This window comes from Penicillium vulpinum, assembly GCF_028829585.1.
Source record: "Penicillium vulpinum strain IBT 29486 chromosome Unknown utg000004l_segment0_segment0, whole genome shotgun sequence".
NCBI classification, from domain to species: Eukaryota; Fungi; Ascomycota; class Eurotiomycetes; order Eurotiales; family Aspergillaceae; genus Penicillium; species Penicillium vulpinum.
The window spans coordinates 6442736-6460027 of NW_026643244.1; the positions used below are offsets into that span (position 1 = coordinate 6442736).

The 17292-nt window shown below is 48.4% G+C and overlaps 5 protein-coding genes across 5 annotated transcripts; 2 read left to right on the forward strand and 3 right to left on the reverse strand.

The window, feature by feature from the left end:
* Window positions 1-207: 207 nt before the first annotated feature.
* On the reverse strand, window positions 208-8028 carry N7479_010948 (type I polyketide synthase; the record flags this gene model as incomplete). Its single annotated transcript, XM_057258639.1, has 12 exons — window positions 208-1062; window positions 1126-1413; window positions 1473-1946; window positions 2003-2077; window positions 2128-2205; window positions 2258-2464; window positions 2521-5963; window positions 6021-6614; window positions 6683-6806; window positions 6863-6946; window positions 7007-7572; window positions 7632-8028. The coding sequence occupies 12 exons, from the start codon at window positions 8026-8028 to the stop codon at window positions 208-210; spliced, it is 7185 nt and encodes a 2394-aa protein (XP_057106097.1).
* Window positions 8029-8751: 723 nt separating this feature from the next.
* On the forward strand, window positions 8752-9728 carry N7479_010949 (alpha/beta hydrolase; the record flags this gene model as incomplete). Its single annotated transcript, XM_057258640.1, has 2 exons — window positions 8752-8868; window positions 8919-9728. The coding sequence occupies 2 exons, from the start codon at window positions 8752-8754 to the stop codon at window positions 9726-9728; spliced, it is 927 nt and encodes a 308-aa protein (XP_057106098.1).
* Window positions 9729-10861: 1133 nt separating this feature from the next.
* Window positions 10862-11808, forward strand: N7479_010950 (uncharacterized protein; the record flags this gene model as incomplete). The annotated part of the gene is made up of 3 exons (XM_057258641.1): window positions 10862-11274; window positions 11453-11569; window positions 11637-11808. The coding sequence occupies 3 exons, from the start codon at window positions 10862-10864 to the stop codon at window positions 11806-11808; spliced, it is 702 nt and encodes a 233-aa protein (XP_057106099.1).
* A 564-nt stretch (window positions 11809-12372) lies between these two features.
* On the reverse strand, window positions 12373-14156 carry N7479_010951 (FAD-binding oxidoreductase; the record flags this gene model as incomplete). The annotated part of the gene is made up of 2 exons (XM_057258642.1): window positions 12373-13831; window positions 13891-14156. 2 exons carry the CDS (start codon window positions 14154-14156, stop codon window positions 12373-12375), a joined length of 1725 nt encoding a protein of 574 aa, XP_057106100.1.
* Window positions 14157-15205: 1049 nt separating this feature from the next.
* On the reverse strand, window positions 15206-16330 carry N7479_010952 (uncharacterized protein; the record flags this gene model as incomplete). The annotated part of the gene is made up of 3 exons (XM_057258643.1): window positions 15206-15646; window positions 15689-16179; window positions 16249-16330. The coding sequence occupies 3 exons, from the start codon at window positions 16328-16330 to the stop codon at window positions 15206-15208; spliced, it is 1014 nt and encodes a 337-aa protein (XP_057106101.1).
* Window positions 16331-17292: the final 962 nt, after the last annotated feature.

A 17292-nucleotide genomic window follows, 5' to 3' on the forward strand; every position in this document is an offset into this window, starting at 1 on the left:
GGTCCGTGCGGGTCAATATCGCTGTGCAGAAAATTTACTACAAGTTTCTCTTTCACTACTAGGTATTTATCATGCAAGACAGCCTGGATTCAAGTATTGAGCTCTTCATGTCTTCGCTATCATAGTATAACTATTGAGGAGCGTCATCTACCCAACCCAAACTAAAGCAGACTGTGCTGGGATAATTCTACTGTATCGTCCAAAGACTTAAGCCGTCGCAGCTTCAGGTTGTGGCAATTTCGAAATCAGCTTTTCACACAGGGCAATCAAGGAGCTAGCATTGGTGATGTCGAGGGTGGTGAGATCAGCCTCCAGTTCAGAGCGCACCCAGTTCCTTAACTCAACTGCAGCCAAGGAGTCCAAACCATAAGCCATAAGAGGCTTTGCAGGTTCCATCTCAGTCTCAAGGCGAAGAATCGTGGTGAATTGAGCAGCCATCAGCTCAATGGCCAATTTTAGAAGAGCCGATTCATCCGCCCCAGATTTGTGCATCATTAAGAAGGCACGGAGGGTCTGGTCGCCCTTGTTTGCACCATCCTTGCCTCCCGAACCACCAGCTGCGCTCTGTCCGAAGTGGTAACCGAATCTTGCCTCTCGAATGAGATCCGAGTCGTTGGGCAGTGGGAACCCGATACCAGTGATCAACTGAGCACTACTAACCACGTTGATCGGGGACGAGGTTTGCTGTAGGATGGAAAGATCAAGTATATGGCGTAGTGTGCGCTCGTAAATTGGTGTCCATTGTCGCTTGTCAAAGTGACTGTCCATGCCACCCTGTTCAGCAACATATCCGACGTCCTCAATCAGTCCAAGGTCGACTGCGTTAGCTGGTAGTCCAAGGGACTGGCGATAGGTGGCAAACGCATCGAGGAAAGTGTTTGCAGCCGAGTAATTGGATTGTCCCTTTTTGCCGACAATTCCAGAAATACTGGAAAGCAGGGTGAAGTAGTCAAGTGGCTGCTTGCGTTCGAGAGAGACATTGTGTAGAGCCCAAGTGCCCTGGATCTTGCCGTAGATGGCGGTGTGGTACTCTTCCAGCGTCATGGACTCGTACGGCTTGTCCTAGATTGTACAACAGAATCAATAAAAAGATACTTGAGAATAAGGATTCATGATTTGACTTACCCGAAGGATCATAGCTCCCTGTATAACTCCAGCAATGGTTGGGGACGACTCGCGGAACACCTTTTTCAAGAAATCAACGTCGGCGACGTCACCCTTCGCTTCTATAATCTTGCAGCCGTATGACAAACAGTTCTTGGCCGTCTTTTGCGAAGCTTCATCTTCGATGCCGCTGCGCGAAACAACGATGATACGCTTAGCTCCATGTTGAGCCATATGAATAGCCAAGTTGCCGCAAAGTCCCTTCAGACCACCCACAATCAAATAGGAGGCATCGCCACGAAGCGCAAGCTTTGGGGTTTCTGGTCTGATTGGGACCTGTACATATGGAGTCTCCCATCAGAGATGACCACCTTTCCGATATGACGACCGCTGCGGATGAAAGCCAAGGCCGAACGGATGTCGCCGAAGCTAAATGTTGTGATCGGGCTGATAGGCTTTACATGGCCAGCATTAACCAAATCGAAGATCTCATCCAGAAGATTGGCAATTAAAGGATCCGAGATGTCCTTGGTGTAGGAGAAATCCATGGCCCTGAAGGAACAGTTCCGGTCAAATGGCTCCATCGACAACGCATTACGGTCGACGATATCTTTCTTTCCAATCTCGACGAATGTGCCTCCGTCCGCGCAGATTCTCCAGGACTCGTGAAGCATATCTCCAGTTAGGGAATTAAGGATCACGTCAACACCACGACCCTGGGTTGCTTTCGAGATTGCAGCAGCAAAATCTGTGTCTCTAGAAGAGAACATGTGGTCACGAGAAATGCCGAAATTATCGGCGAGGAATCGTCGCTTCTCTTCAGTTCCGACGGTCACAAAGATCTGGACTGAACTTAGTACACACTGAACAGAGCAAGGGAAAGGCAGATACGACTTACCTCTGCATCTTTATGTTGAGCTAGCTGGATTGCCGAGAGGCCAACACCACCCGAGGCCGAGTGAATAAGGACAGACTGCGAAGGATTAGTATGTTTCAAAATAGAGAATAATAATAACACCTTACTTGTCCTTTCTTGAGATTGGCGATGTGATATAGAGAATAGATCGAAGCCAGGTAAACAGACGGAATCGTTGCCGCTTCCTGTTCAAGATAAGTACTCTGGAGTTTAACTTGAAGCGTAGAATAAACATACCTCGAACGACATCGCGTCGGGGAAGACATGCGCACGCCCAACAGGGACCTGAAGACGATTGGCGTAACTTCCGTTGTTCAAGAAGCAGACGCGGTCACCAACCGCGAAATTCGTGACGCCAGGTCCCACTCTTTTCACGATACCAGAAGCCTCATAGCCCAGAGTGTACTCGTTCTCTGGCACAATGCCCATGGTGACAGCAACATCCTATCATTGCAGTTAATATTTTTGTGAAAGAATCGTACCACAGATGTGATACTAACCTTGAAATTAACACCGGCAGCCAAAACCTCAACCTCAACACGGCCTTCCTGCACAGGTAGCTCAGCAGTACTGTTCTCTGCCCATGTTAGGCTTTCGAAAGTTCCAATACGCTCTGCTCGCAGGGAAACTGCGGGTCCAGGTTTGTGCAGATCCTGAACAATTGGTTCAGCGCCTTCTTTGACGTCTAGCTTGAATTGGTTGATAGCTTCGTCCGGGACAACACGGTGTACGTAAAGTATGCCACCTCTCTCGGCGTATTCTGTCTCGATGAATTCTTTCTGTCTTTCCGACCTGAGAGACCGGAGAACAGTATCAATTGCCCATTCGGTTGCTGCGACAGACGATTTCTCGGTATCTAGAGTGGTCAACTTCGCATTGCGGTCTTCCATGCGAATCACTCGGAACAAGCCGTGGGCAAAGGCTACGTCGGGGTTGGTCACTTGATACTGTGCACCTTGAGTAACCCAAAGCAACTGTTTGCCCGAGCCAATGAGCTCTTTAAGCGCCTTCCATTGCTCTTCGTTGGCCTGTGTGAGCAACGGAGACGAAAGCTCATCAAGGACTAGAATGACACTGTTCGGTGTTGCCGACGATATGAGGAGTGTCTGCTCATTAATGACCCATCCAGATTTCTGCAGCTTCTCGCGCAAGGATGATTCAAGTGCCGGTGTGTCCTTTGACAAGCGCACCACATCTAGATCTAGGGGGCTCTTGGAAGCTTGAGTGATTGGTTTGAGAATGGCCAGGTAAGACTCAGTCCCGAATTGAGAGCCAATTTTGGAAACTGGGTCCGAGAAGTAAGATCGAAGGGTCTCTTCAACCATGTCAGCAGTATTAGGCTGAAGGGGGGTGCCTTCAACCTTAGCAACCGTCTCCTCTTTCAATGCCACAAGGTTAACTGAGGTGGCTGAGGGGCTGATTGAACTAGCAGGAGTAATTGCCTCCGAAGGTGCCTTGCTGAGTTCAAAACCGGAGGTCACTGCTGCTGCTTCTGAGTCTGGTGTTGACGTTCCCAGAGCAAAATAGCTCGTGTCGCTTGAATTGGGGACCGGGGTGTGTAAAAGAAGCAGATGACCAGCCTGCTGAGATACAAGGGGCTTGAGGGTCTGCAGGAGATCACCTAACTCAGATCGCGAAACCTGTCCAATCTTCAAGATGACGAGATCGAACTCAATTTCCGGTGCACCTAGTCGCTCAGCAGTAGTATTAGCTAGCAGGAATGATGTATTGTGCCTGCTTTCATGCTGGGTTTGTACATCGATAAGGCCCTTTGCATCCGATCCAAGGAAAGTATAGTCCAGGTATGCGGCGCGGGACACTCGATCCTCAGCCTCGAACCATAAGGAGGACGTATCATCTTTGATGAAGTTGATCTCCAAAACCTTAAGGGCTGGCTTCTTGTGCGCGATAAGGTCAATCGTCGAGTTGACAGTCTTCTCACTAAGCTGGCTAGCGGTGAGGAATGTTACATCGGGCTTCCATGTGATTTTGTCGAAGATGTGAGGGTCGACCTGACTGCCTACATCCAGCTTCACAAAGCGAAGTCCGGTCATCTTCATTAGGAGGCTGCCGGTCTCCGAGTCGTATACAGTGCAGTTGGCAAAGTAGCTCTTGGCTTCCTCAAGTCGGCCACGGCCCGAGTAGTGCGACTCTGCGAGGGAAAGGCCGTTCTTCAAACTGTGAGGAACCCTGTTAATGACGATGTCATCAAGAATCGAAGGTACCAAAACAGAGGTGAGAGAGCCTCGTTCTCCAGCCCACAGAGAAGGTGTGACGGTCTGGAAGCAGCCATCAAGTGACGCCGGATGAATTGGATAATATGACTGAGGGGACCACTTAGATGGTGGCTCTTTCAAAGAAACTAGACTAGGTCCATTCCGCTGGCCACTGACAGACTCGACCTGAATGAGCTTCTGGAAAGCAGGTCCAAAGCCATAGCCAATCTGACTCTGAGCCTTGTACCATAGTTGTCCAGAAGTAGGGTGAGTCAAAGGTTGAGAGTCCGGCTGTGCAATTTGACTGTCAACGGGGACTTGCAAGCGGATAAGCCCGGATGAGTGCTCGATCAAATTTCTCCCATTGACCGATGAAATCCTGAACTCATGCCAATCTTTGCTGCCAGGTTGTTCGGTCAGCCACAGCAAGACCTCGGCATCTTTTTCATCTTCGAGTACGAGCGCTTTGTCAAATCTGATATTGCGCAATCGGTAAGCTAGCTGGTTGGGAGAAGTAACAGTCTCGTCGGGGTCGGTTGCATTCTTCTTCTGCCACATCGCTTCCACTGCCATGCAGATAAACCCCGACCCGGGGAGCAATACGTTTGAGCCCATTTTATGATCCTTCAACCATGGGATATCGGCTAGGTTCAACAGCTTTCGCCAACTGGGTGCTTTCCATGGGTTACCAAGAATCTTACTTCCCAGCAAGTCGTGATTGACATATTTTTTGAACCGCCAATCTTTACTGGGAGAGTTTTCGTGCCAATATTTGATTGAGTGATTCCATGTGTAGTTCGGAAGATCAATAATAGTGGAGGGCTTCCTACTATCGGCAAATACTTGATTGACCTCGTCAAGTCTGATCAATGAATGGCCGGCGATGAAAAGCCGTCCCGCGAGATCGAACAAAGTGGATCCAGCGGCTTTACCCCTGGCCCAGGAAGCGGAATATGCGATGTCTGTACCACCTGCCACAGCCTTTCTGATTTGAGTTACAGGTCCGGCCAAAGCTCCCGATGGACCGATCTCAATCAGATAGTTCGGGGTCTGGCCATTTGGCAGAGAAAGCATAGCCTGTGTAGCTTCCGCGAACCGGACAGGTGAAGTCATGTTCGTCTTCCAATACAAAGCATCAGTGGTACCGGTCTTCTGGGTTCCTGTCACGGAGGAGAACATCGAGATATCCGTAGAGCCATTTGAAGACACAAAGTTGTGCTGCAACAAAATCTCGTACTCCTCGCCAATGGTGTTCATCAGCTCCGAATGATAAGCCAGGTCCACTTGCAACAATCTAGCAAAGTGCCCATCGGCTTGAATGTCATCTTTCAATGACTCGAGAGCCGCAAGTCTACCGGAAACTGTCAAGCTGCTGGGACTGTTGAAACAGGCAATCCAGGCATCCAATTCATACTTAGTCAAGTACGGAGTCAAAGCCTCCACGCCTAGTCCAACAGCAAGCATTCCAATATTTCCTTCAGCCTCAGCTTTGCGGTTCACGGCTGCTCTTCCACGATAGAATGCAGCAATGATTGCATCTGATCGGCTCAAAAATCCTGCCGCGTATGCTGCCGCAATTTCACCAGAGGAATGGCCGACAACACTTTGCGGCTTAACACCCCATGTCTCGAGAATGGCGACAATGCACAGTTGTAAAGCCGTCACCAGAGGCTGGGAGAATTCTGGCTCACGAAGATGTGCCGCACTACGAGGCTCAGTCAATTCGGCTGTTGTCATGTCAGTTATCTACCGAGGTATCAAGGAAAACAAGCAAGGGACCGTACAGATGAAAGACCATGTTGGCGGATCTGGCAATCTCCGCAGAACATCGTCAAGCTCTTCGAGAATCGAACGCGTCCATGGGAAGAATTCGAGAAGATTTTTGCCCATCTGGGACCACTGCGCACCCTGGCCTGTGAAAATGAAGCCAAAACGTGGTGGCTCGGAGCTCTTTTTCCCCAAAACGAAAGAGCTTTCATCCAATTCCGTATTTCGGGTCTTCACGAATGCTCGATGGAACAGACGCGTTCGCCGTTCAGACAGCGTATACGCCAGATCGGGAAGACTGACTTTGACGCGAGGATTGATCAAATGATCCGAAAGAGCCTTGATATTAGCACGCAAGGAGACTTCATCGTTGGCAGAGAGGACAATTGTGTACGGTCGCTCGGCACCCTCATCGTCCAAGTCAAACTCATCATCTTCGGAAATATACGATGAAACGTGACGCGGGCCATCCGGGAGCTTGACCTCTTCAAGGACGACATGTACGTTCGAGCCTCCATAACCGAAGGAGTTGACACTCGCGCGACGAATGGAACAGGCTGGCCATGGAATCGCCGTCCGAGTAGCTTTAACTTTGAAGCCAGCAAAATCGACTAGATAACAGGGAGTGTGAGCCTTCAATATGGAATGGGAGATGGGGAAAGATGAAATTTGCACCGACTTTTGGGGCTTGGGTTCTCAAACGTGGGATTCCCGGGGATGATGCCTTTCTCGATAGCCATCAACGCCTTCATAACTCCTGATATTCCGGCTGCCGGCTCTGCATGCCCGACATTGCTTTTGATCTGGATACTATCAGAAGTGTGTCAATCATTTGGAATTTTCAACGACAGCAACTCACCGAGCCAATTATGAGTGGCTTGTCAGGAGATCTGGTGCTTGAGAACACCGAGGCCACGGCGCCTACTTCCTTGGGATCCCCGGCCTGAAATACGTCAACAATAAACCTCAATGAAGCATGTTCAAGGATGGATTATAGTGTTACCTGGGTACCCGTTCCATGACACTCCAAATACGAGGTCTCATTGGAGTCAGTAATACCAGCTCGAGCGTACGCCGCTCGGATGGCGACTGCTTGAGCCTCCGCGCTGGGGCTGGCGATACCTGGAGTACGGCCATCGCTGTTCGTAGAAGAGCCTCGGATCACACCTCTGATCGGATCTCCATCGCGAATTGCATCTGACAGTCTCTTCACTATGATCGCACTGACTGCTTCAGCCTTGACATAGCCGTCGGCAGACTCATCAAAGGTATGACAGAGCCCGCTCGGAGAGTGGGCATTGCCGACTGCACCAATATCCATGACGTGCTCGGGATTGAGGTAAAGGTTGCTGGTTGCAATGATACCTGCATCCATTTCTCTTGTTTGCAAATAGCGACATGCTACATCCAAGCCGACAAGACTACCTGAGCAAGCAGTATCAATGGTCATACTGGGCCCTTTCACGTTAAGAAAATGGCTCAGTCGGTTAGCCAAAATAGCACGCCCAACACCAACCGTGATACTAGCTGGGCGATCTTCCGGGTCCCTCCCCTGCATATCACCATAATCTATGCACCAGCTATGTCTTAGTAATGACAAAAGCCAAGGGGATCCACAAGTGACATACCTGAAGCAAATGATCCGACAAAACATCCAACCGGAGCGCCATCAAGGCTTTCCAGGGTGATACCAGAGTTTTCAAGCCCTTCGAACACGACTTCCAGCATTTGACGTTGATTTGGATCCATGGAAATTGCGTCGGATTTCGAAATTTCGAAGAACGATGCATCGAAGTCAGCCGGGTCGGTATCTTCCAGGAACATACCACCTAGTGGTCGCATAGTGCGAGGCTTGATTGATCCATCCCAGTGGCCATCAATATTGAATCGAGACTTAGGAACCTTGTTTGATGCGATTCCGCCTCGTTCCAGGAGATCCCATAGCTTGCGCGGGTTTGTGCTTTGTCCAGGCAGCCGGCATGCGAACCCAACGATGGCGACAGGCTCTTGCGTAGGAGAGGACATTTCTAGTTCTATAATGATAGGACAATGAAATTGAAAGCCAATGATTGAGAGACGTCAGGGAATCTTCACTAGCCAACTAGATGAGTGGCTCGGAAGTCCTGGTGAAAGTAAACACAGGGCATTGAATTTGGTGCCGGGACTGTGCCTTCTTCAATTGTTCTCGCAACACCGGTATAGCTATCGATACTCTGGCTCTCCAGGCCGACTAGAGCACTAACCAGTCGAGATAAACAAAAGTACCCCAACTATCACCATCATTACCTTTGGCCAAATTTCAACTACTACCTTCAGCCGCACGCCATACTACTTCCAGAGTGGCGCTATATGACATGCATGAACATCATCTTGAATTGCCTGTCATGAAAGAAAGGGCAATCGTTGTTTCGCAGCCTATTGCCTAGAATTAGCCTCTATCAGGAGCTTATCTAGCACATGCTTGTCACCCATGATGTTGCAATAGGATGCATGTGAGACATGACCGTAAGCTACAACCTTGGAATCCTTCCATGTTGTCTATGCACCTCAGCATTGCGAATGTCAGTCACAGAAAAGTGGGTCTTACATGACAAGTCAGCCAACAGATAGAGTGTCCGGATCAAGGCCTTTCAAACTAGATCAAAAGACTCTTTGGAACCAGTGCACAACACTTTTCACTTTCATATTGAAAATTTTACCGGCCAGAGCGCAAGGAATCCTCCAAGACTCATCGAAAATTAGGGCAAGATGGCTCCCATTTCAAATTACGAAAAGGTCGAGTTCAAGACAATTGATGGCACTACTCTTAGAGGATGGCTGTATGCAGCAAATGAACGAGGACCGACCATCATCATGACTCCCGGCGTGAGTAGTCCATGGAAATGGCAAATTGAAGTTATACTAAATTGAGTTAGTTCAACTGTGTGAAGGAAATGCTCTTGCCTGAAGTTGCAGAGAAATTCCAGTCACTCGGGTATACAGCACTTATTTACGATCCGCGGAGTATCGGCGACAGCGACGGACTTCCTCGAAATCAAATCGACCCTCTCAAGCAAATCGAGGACCTCGCCGACATTGTGACCTATGTAACCACGCTTCCCAGTGTCGATCCGCGTCTCATATCACTTTGGGGCATGTCATTCGGGGGAACTATTAGTGCATGTGCCACTGCCGTTGATCGTCGAGTGAAAGCACTGGTCATGGTCTGCCCTATTCTGACCTTCTTCAAGCCGGAAAAGCGTGAAAAGGCCTTTGCCCAGTTGATCAAAGACCGGCAATCCCAACTGCGTGGTAATGAAGCCTTCACCCTTCCACCATTCAACAATAAGGGCGAGAATCCAATTGGAATGGCCGGCTCGGGTGGCCCAGGCGGAGTTGAAGCCAAAGGATTCATGAATGCCGTTATCGACCGGGGTGCGCCAAATTTCCGAAACCGCATTACCCTCCAAAGCTATTACAAGTTAGCCATGTGGCAGCCCAAGGAGTTGCTAAAAATGATTGATGTCACCCCTGTCATGATGGTTACGCCGGAGCTCGATGCCATGTCACCTCCGAATGAGCAAATTGAAGCTTTTGAAAAATTTGAGCAACCAAAGAGATTCTTCTTGGCGAAAGGGAAAGGGCATTTGACTGTGCTAAGTGGGGAAGGTTCGGATGAGATCTTGGATTCTCAGATTGATTTCATCAAGTCCGCATTTGAGGGAACCCTGGAAACCACTCGCTAAGCCATATTTATAACACTCTTGCAACAATCAGTATAGACTTTCGTGGTTTTTGCACCGACATCAAGTTCCAGTATTCGAGTTTGATTCGATCCTAATTCATTCTCATATTCAAGATTCACTAGAAAAAGGAATAGCATTCTTCATGTTCAACTGCCTAGATTTCAAACCCCTAGAAGCATAGCTCTCCCCGATCTGCGGCTTTCTAGTTTCTTTCGACTTCAATAGGATGGTACTGTCTCCAACTTGGATAAATCCCAGCGACAGTTTCAGTTGATCGCAAGTAGTATTCCAAAAATGTGCTATCAAAACCAAAAGAAGCGTCAAGTTTTCAAAGTCATCATTCCCAAAAATGCACTAGGTAAATATGTACAAAGTACGGAGTAGTTGAAGGAAGGTTAGAAGTAAACAAATTATACCCAATTCGAACTAGCCCCATGCAGTTGGCCCACTTTGCTTATTTCTGTGGCCCCGCAGTTGCTTACCTGTATACTGCTGACCTTGCATGGCGCTGTCTCAGGAACATTAGCATCGCTCTTAGAGTGATTCGTAAGGATTATTAATTCCTGGCCATTCATGAGATCATAAATCCCTAGTTTTTCCTATCAGTAGTACTTTTGATTGCATGCTTCGGAGACTTCCAATTTATCAAGCGCACGGTCACACTGGCTTAAAGTGGCCAGTGGCAACAACCCTATTCGACTGCACCAACACGTGAATGCTTCGTGTGGAACCTTATTATTGGCCAGCAGAAAAATGAAAGACTGATACTTAGGTACTTTGTAAAGGGGCGGTGTCTAGGACGGTCTATAGTTAGGCACAAAGGTCTATTTCCGCCTGAGAATTCAGGTTCTTAACACTCGCCGCTTTAAGCCTACGTGGGTAACACAAAGGAATCGGCCCGCTGCCTGACTCTCAGCGACAATTCGACGATGACCTTGCAGCTATTACCAAGCTATCCTAGTGACTAGAAATCATGATTATAAATGGTAGCACTTCTTTGTCAAACTATGTCAGCATCCTCATTTTGTGTAGGAAACAGATAACTAGGTATTTATTATGACTAACGCGTCTCTCATTCCCTCTGATAATCAACACAATTTCTTTTCTCAAAGTTGAATCTTTTTTGTCTCATCATGGCTCCCACTATTGTCCTCATCACCGGTGCCAACCGCGGCATTGGCAGAGGTATCTTAGAACTGTACCTCAAGAAGCCCGATCACACCGTCATCGCTGCGAACCGTGACCCAAGCCACGCAAGCTCCCTTGCTCTGGCTGATCTACCCAAGGCTGAGGGTACTACGCTGCAAGTCATCAAGATCGACGCTCTCTCTCCTACTGATCCCGCTGCGGGTGTGGAGACTCTAGCCGCCAAGGGAATCACCCACATCGACATCCTAATCGCCAACGCCGGTATTGCTCTTTCTTGGCCAAAGGTCACTGAAGTCCAGATTGCCGATATCCAGAAGCACGTCGATGTCAATATCTATGGCTTTGTCCGCCTCTATCAGGCTTTCCGACCCCTCCTCAAGGATGCCCAGGCTCCTAAGTGGGTAACTATCGGCTCTAGCTCTGCTTTCCTAACGGTAAGTCTAACAATCTCTTTGTATTACCTATAACAAGTGTTAATATTATTCACAGTAAGTGAAACGTCAATACTGGTCCATTTCCCCTTGGAGGACGGCTCTTTATACCTCAGCTAGAATAAGTATGTTAACCATTTATAGAAACTTCATTCCTATGCAAAATGCTGCTTATGCTCCTACAAAGGCTGTTCAGCACTGGTACACTAAGGCAATCTCTGTTGAAGACTCCTGGTTGAACGCCTTCCCCATTGATCCTGGGTAAGTTGTTATACATCGCCCCTAAATTATTCCTGCGTGTTGGGCTAATCATGACGCTGTGAAATAGCTGGGTTCAGACTGATATCGGCAACCGAGGTGCCGAAGCTTTCAGCTTCGAGAAGGCTGCTGTGACCATCGAAGACAGTACCACTGGCCTCGTCAAGATCATTGATGAGTCTACCTTGGAGACTCACAGTGGCAAGCTGTTCAAGTTTGACGGCAGTGAGGAGCCTTGGTAGATAAAACATAGATCTTGACCTGTGATTCGCATCGGCATGTTCGGTACTCGGCCCTTATGAAATGCCCGAAATGAAACGGGGTATTTTCCTTTCTATCTTTTGTCACTATGGAATGACTACAATTAGATTACTCTTTTTGACTTTCTACAAAGCTGCTACAAAGAAATCTAGTTTTTCCACAGAGTCATCCCAACGACTCGTAGTTTATCAAGTTATTTGGACACCTTGAGGCGCTGATAACGTATTAATAAACCTATCATTGTTCTGAGATTCTCTAGTCAATAAGGCCTTACTTAAGTAGCGTTCTAGGAGAAGATGTCCATAAATTTCAGCTTTAATAGTGGTATTTTATTTATGATATGCACTCCGAGGCACAATCTTGGAAGCATTCTGTGCTGGACGAAATTTTTGGTAGATAACCCACCTCGTGTATTATTTATTCTCAGAGATCCCATTGCGTAGATATCTAAGCAAAATCTCGAAAAAAAAAATCTGTTCTAAACTTCACTTAATATTTGGGCCTGGACTTTAAAATTAGTCCACAGGATAAAAGGTTGGAAATCTTTAAGCATCGGCCCGGCAAAGTCTGCCATCAGAAGCGACCTTCCAGTGCTCACTTCCCACAGACGCTGGTCCGTAGAGCACGAATCTTGGATCGTACTTCTTTTTAATCTCCAGTAACCGAGGGTAATTGCTTCCAAAATAGTCTGTCTTCCAGGTCGGGTTGTCGAAGGTCGCTTCATTGAGGTACGTACCACCATTCGGTGTGATAGACCTTAAAAGATCCTGATTGTGGTTCATCTGTGCCTGGTGTTCGCGTAAAATGTCGAGTGGAAAAGATGGGGCCACGTAGACGTCCATATTGGCAGAGTATAACGCATCACGCCAAGCTGGAACGACAGCATTCGATGCGGGGGTGTTGCCTACTCGAGTATGTGTGACGTTGGCAGCAATGCCGTTGATACGGTATCCTGGCAGTGCAGTGATATTGCGGTAGGCAGCGATCAAGCCAGACATATTATCACGCACAGTGTCTCGGGCAATCAGTCTTCCACCGATCGTTGAGCTTGTCGGATAGTCTCCGTAGGGGAGATCTGGCGTGTAGTAGGCAAAGTGATCATAGTAAGTCGGCTGTTCGTTTGTCTCGTAGGTATAGGTAAGGCCCAGTTTCTCCAGCTCCTGGATGAATGGATCAAATTGTGCTGCGATCGCAGACTCTGGTTGATCGGGTAAAGCAGCGGAGTAAAGTGTGAAAAGATCACTAGTGATGCCGAAGTAATTGCTGATTCCAGCAAGATCATCCCAAACGAGGAGCCGTTTATGCCATGCCTCCACAGCCGCCCAGTATGTGCCATTGTCACCATTATTTTGGAAAGTGAGTGATGCACCGGCAACGATACCGTCTGGATGGGCTTTGGTGGTTTGTGATATAACAACAGCATATGTACCACCGCCCCCTCCATTCAACGCCCAATATAGATCCTCATTCTCGGTGGGACTGGCAACGAGATATCTTCCATCGGGAGTCACAACTTCAAATTCCAGTGTGTTGTCTGCCGCGAGACCATAAACACCTTCTAGAGCACCATGGCCTCCGCTTTGAACGTATCCACCGGTAATTCCAACGGTCGGACAAAATCCACCTGTGACTCGAAGTCCATTATCAGCAGCTTCCTGATATACTTCGAACGCTTGAACACCTGCACCAAGCTTTACTGCCGATCCGTTATAGCCTGGACTTGAATAATTGAAGAAACTGATGTCTTTCAAGTTATGGGTCCAAAGAGCCAAGGATCCCGCACCAGTTGATCGACCAAGGAAGTCGTGCCCGGTATTCTTCACTTGGACTCGAATATTGTGATCCTGGGCAAAATTCAATCCCGCTTGTACATCTTCAACAGAGCTGACATTGATCGCATACGATGCTATGTTTCCCAGTGTACATGAGGCATTGTGAGATGTAAACGGGCTGCAGGAGTTGTTCAACCAGTATGGCGACATAACATTGACAGGGTCAACAAAACTAGGACAATTAGTCAGACCAAAGAGATCACTTCAAGCACACATGCATATTAAACTTACTAGGATGGTGAATTAGTCCAGTTCGCTTTCAATGCAACACATTCACCCTTGTCGTAGGTGGTACCATGACATACATCTGCAAGTGGCCTTCCAGCAATCAAGTTCCCTTCAATTGATAGATTGAATTGCTGCCACTGCTGCAGGCTAGGCCATTGCCGATCTCCAGGAAAGTAGTGACATCCAGGAACATGAGGAGCTGCAAGTACCCTTGGTAGAAGTACCATTAGGTATGAAACGCCAAGAGCATAGTTCGCAAACATTCTCATTTCTGCCACGAGGATGATGATTTTTGAGCGACTAGATATTACAGAGCGTTCAGACCTTATATATGAAGTCAATCATTCTATTTCGCCCCCACAGAGCTCCCAATCCTTTGCAATGATCCTTCTATACCTCGTCTAGGCCTTCCACTCTCTGATCTGACTGTCGTATCTCTTATTTCTTACCCGGGGGACTGGAAACAATCAGCCTCAGGTCCTACACAATACCGAGAGTGGAAGGACTTCATTGGACTGCATGAACTATGGATTACTGTGGACTTCGTATTCCTATGCAAGTTACCCGCTCATTATGTGCTCAGCATCCACAGATAATCCCGCTCTTGGCGTATTTTTATTTATGTAACTATGGGTTGCCCAGATACGCCATTCTACAATCCTGCAACTTATTGTATGGCCCCTTTAAGTGCTTATGCAGTCAGCACTACCTCGCATATTTTAGCATGATTACGTGCATATAACCAAGGGGCAGTACCCCCATAGGCCAAGGATACTTTATTTGGTATTTTGTTATAATTTGTAAGCAATGCATTGTAACCTTGGTTGTTATCTATCATATCATTCTTGTCGCAAACCTACATACCTAATTTGGTGTGCTAAATCATTAAGGCGAGAATGCTAAGTTCCTCCCGCTTAAATTTAGCGATTTCGCACCAGAGCTGTTTAATCCTATCGTCCTCTTGAAATATAGCCCTAAGGGAGGCTGACACGGTTTAGATCGGGGCACTACGACTAATTCAGAGGATAGGGGAGGGGTAGGTAGACTGGGCCTTTTGAAGGAGCCCGATGGCGAATTTAAAAGGTATCTCAAATTCGAAAGTATTTGTAATAGTGAGGTCTGTTGGGCATCGAAGTAGCAGTACGACAGATGCTTATTTGGGTTGCAGAATCCAGTTACAGACAAATTAATTGATGGTCTATGCGAGGAAAAGGAAACATAGTTCTAAGCCTGATCATTTCAGTCTATGGGCCACGCCCTATATGATTGACACTGGTCCCCATCCCATGTTATCGCCCACGTTATCGCTGACGATCCATCAGCGGCAATTGCCCATATATGGACATTTTTGTGCTTTGGCATTGACGTCTGCGCCTGCCTGGAGGAGCATCAACACTCCAGCCTCGAAGGCTCTATCTATAGACATGTGCAATGGCGTCCAGCCGGCATTGTCATACGCATCAAGATCCAAACTGCGCTCGTACTTAGCGCGATGGTCGAGTAGATGCTGGAGTATCCCGAGTCTTCTGTACAAAACAGCCCAGTGCAGTCCCGAGCGACCCTCACGATCGTACACGGCTATTCGAGCGCCGTGGGAGAGTAGGAGGCGGACTACTGGATCATGATTTTCAATGATCGCGTATATCAAGGGAGTCCGGCCGTCGCTATCTTGGTTATTTACATCTATATTACCACGGATTAATAGGACTCGAACGATCCTTTCGTGGCCCTTCTGAGCGGCAATATGAAGTGCGCCAATCTATCCCTTATCACGTCTTGCAGATGTGATAAGTTCTAGTACCGTATCGTCGTTGTGAGACTGTGGCAACTGGAAATGCAGGCTCTCTGGGCGAATGTCGGAATCGGATGTCCTGCGATGGAATGGCGGGCTATAGCTATTTTCAGATCGAGAAAGCGACCTTATATAGCTGCTTGATGTGCTGTTGGAGGGCGCTGTGTGTGAAGTGGGACCAGAGGAGTTGCTGGGAGGGAAATTCGCGTGTGCTAAGCTTGACTGAAGGGGCAATGAATCGGACAATGGAAAGGAAAGGTCGGGGTTCATTTGATCCCAGGATGGGTGAATCGCGTCGAGATCGAGGTGCTGTATGGGCCCTGGCCTTGTGCTAGAAATCTGGGTTTCGTTTGGAGACAGAGTTCCTGTCCGTCTGGGGAGTGCATTCGGGAATGCCGGCAAGGAGTTGACCGGGATGTCCACATTGTTGACAGTTGGAATAGATTGAGGTGGCTGAGACGTCCTTAAAGTAAAATTGTGCGACGCCCACCGCTTCTTCTCTATCAACGAAACTCTAATCAGCGGGATGGTCGACACAGCCTAGCACTTGCTGGATACTGAATACTCACCGCGGAATTTGCGTTGAGCTAGGCGATTCTGGTCGCGTCGCCGCTTAGCCGAGTCGCTCATGAATTGCACATTGACATCCATGGCCCCTCAAATCAGTGTGATGAATCAACAATGAGAACAGTGTGAGTATCTTCGATGTGGAAACTCAATTCTCGATCTCGACCGTGTTGGAGGAACGGCCGAGCCCCGTCAAGATAACAGCCCCGTCAAAATAGCGGCCCCCACAAAGATAACGGTCCCGTCAAGAAAATAGATCGAATAGGGGGATAGGGCATCCATCGGGCCACGGTAACCCCCGCCAGATACAGGACTTGGGAGAGGCTATCGTGGCCAAATTCAATGTGGCTGCCCTGGCTTGGCATTATATAAGACCCCGTCACCTGGAACCTTCCCGGGGGGGATGAATACCTAGTGCGAAACGCCGATTCCCGAGGTCGGGGCCTGATAGGTTCGGCCCGTGGCGTTGCCGCGTTGTGATGTGCAGGAGGCTCGGATGCTAGGATGATCTACTCCGGCGGTACATTCCGGCAGAAACCGGGGTATATTCCCCCGGGCCGTAGCTAGCAGATAATATATTATTAACCTTCTTTTATTTTCCATAACCTCGTGCAATTATTGAACTAGTCTAGCTTAGACTATTCAGGCTTGACCTCGTGCTGGTAGACCTTGTTGTCCCTGACCTTGCGAGGTAGGGTGGTATGTTTTCTTGTTTTCGTCTGACCGTGACCCAACCTGGTGTGGGTCCTTATCAGAGATCGCCCAGGTGTGGGTCAACTGCTTGAGCCTGACTGCGCCAGCTCGGGTTCCATACGCTAGTCTGACTCGAGCTCGTGTTGATCCCCTCCTCGTGTTGCCGGGTCTACTCCGTATCCCGAGGTCCAATACGTTGTTTACGTCATCTTCATTCTCGTGGTCTTGTTTCTCCTTGCCTCAGTGTTGCCACGTTACCACGCTAACAGCGGCTGCCGGCCCCCCGCCCCCGCCCCCGACGGCCCGCGACACAGCCTAGCCCAGCCCGGGATGAGGATCTCGCTTCATTCATC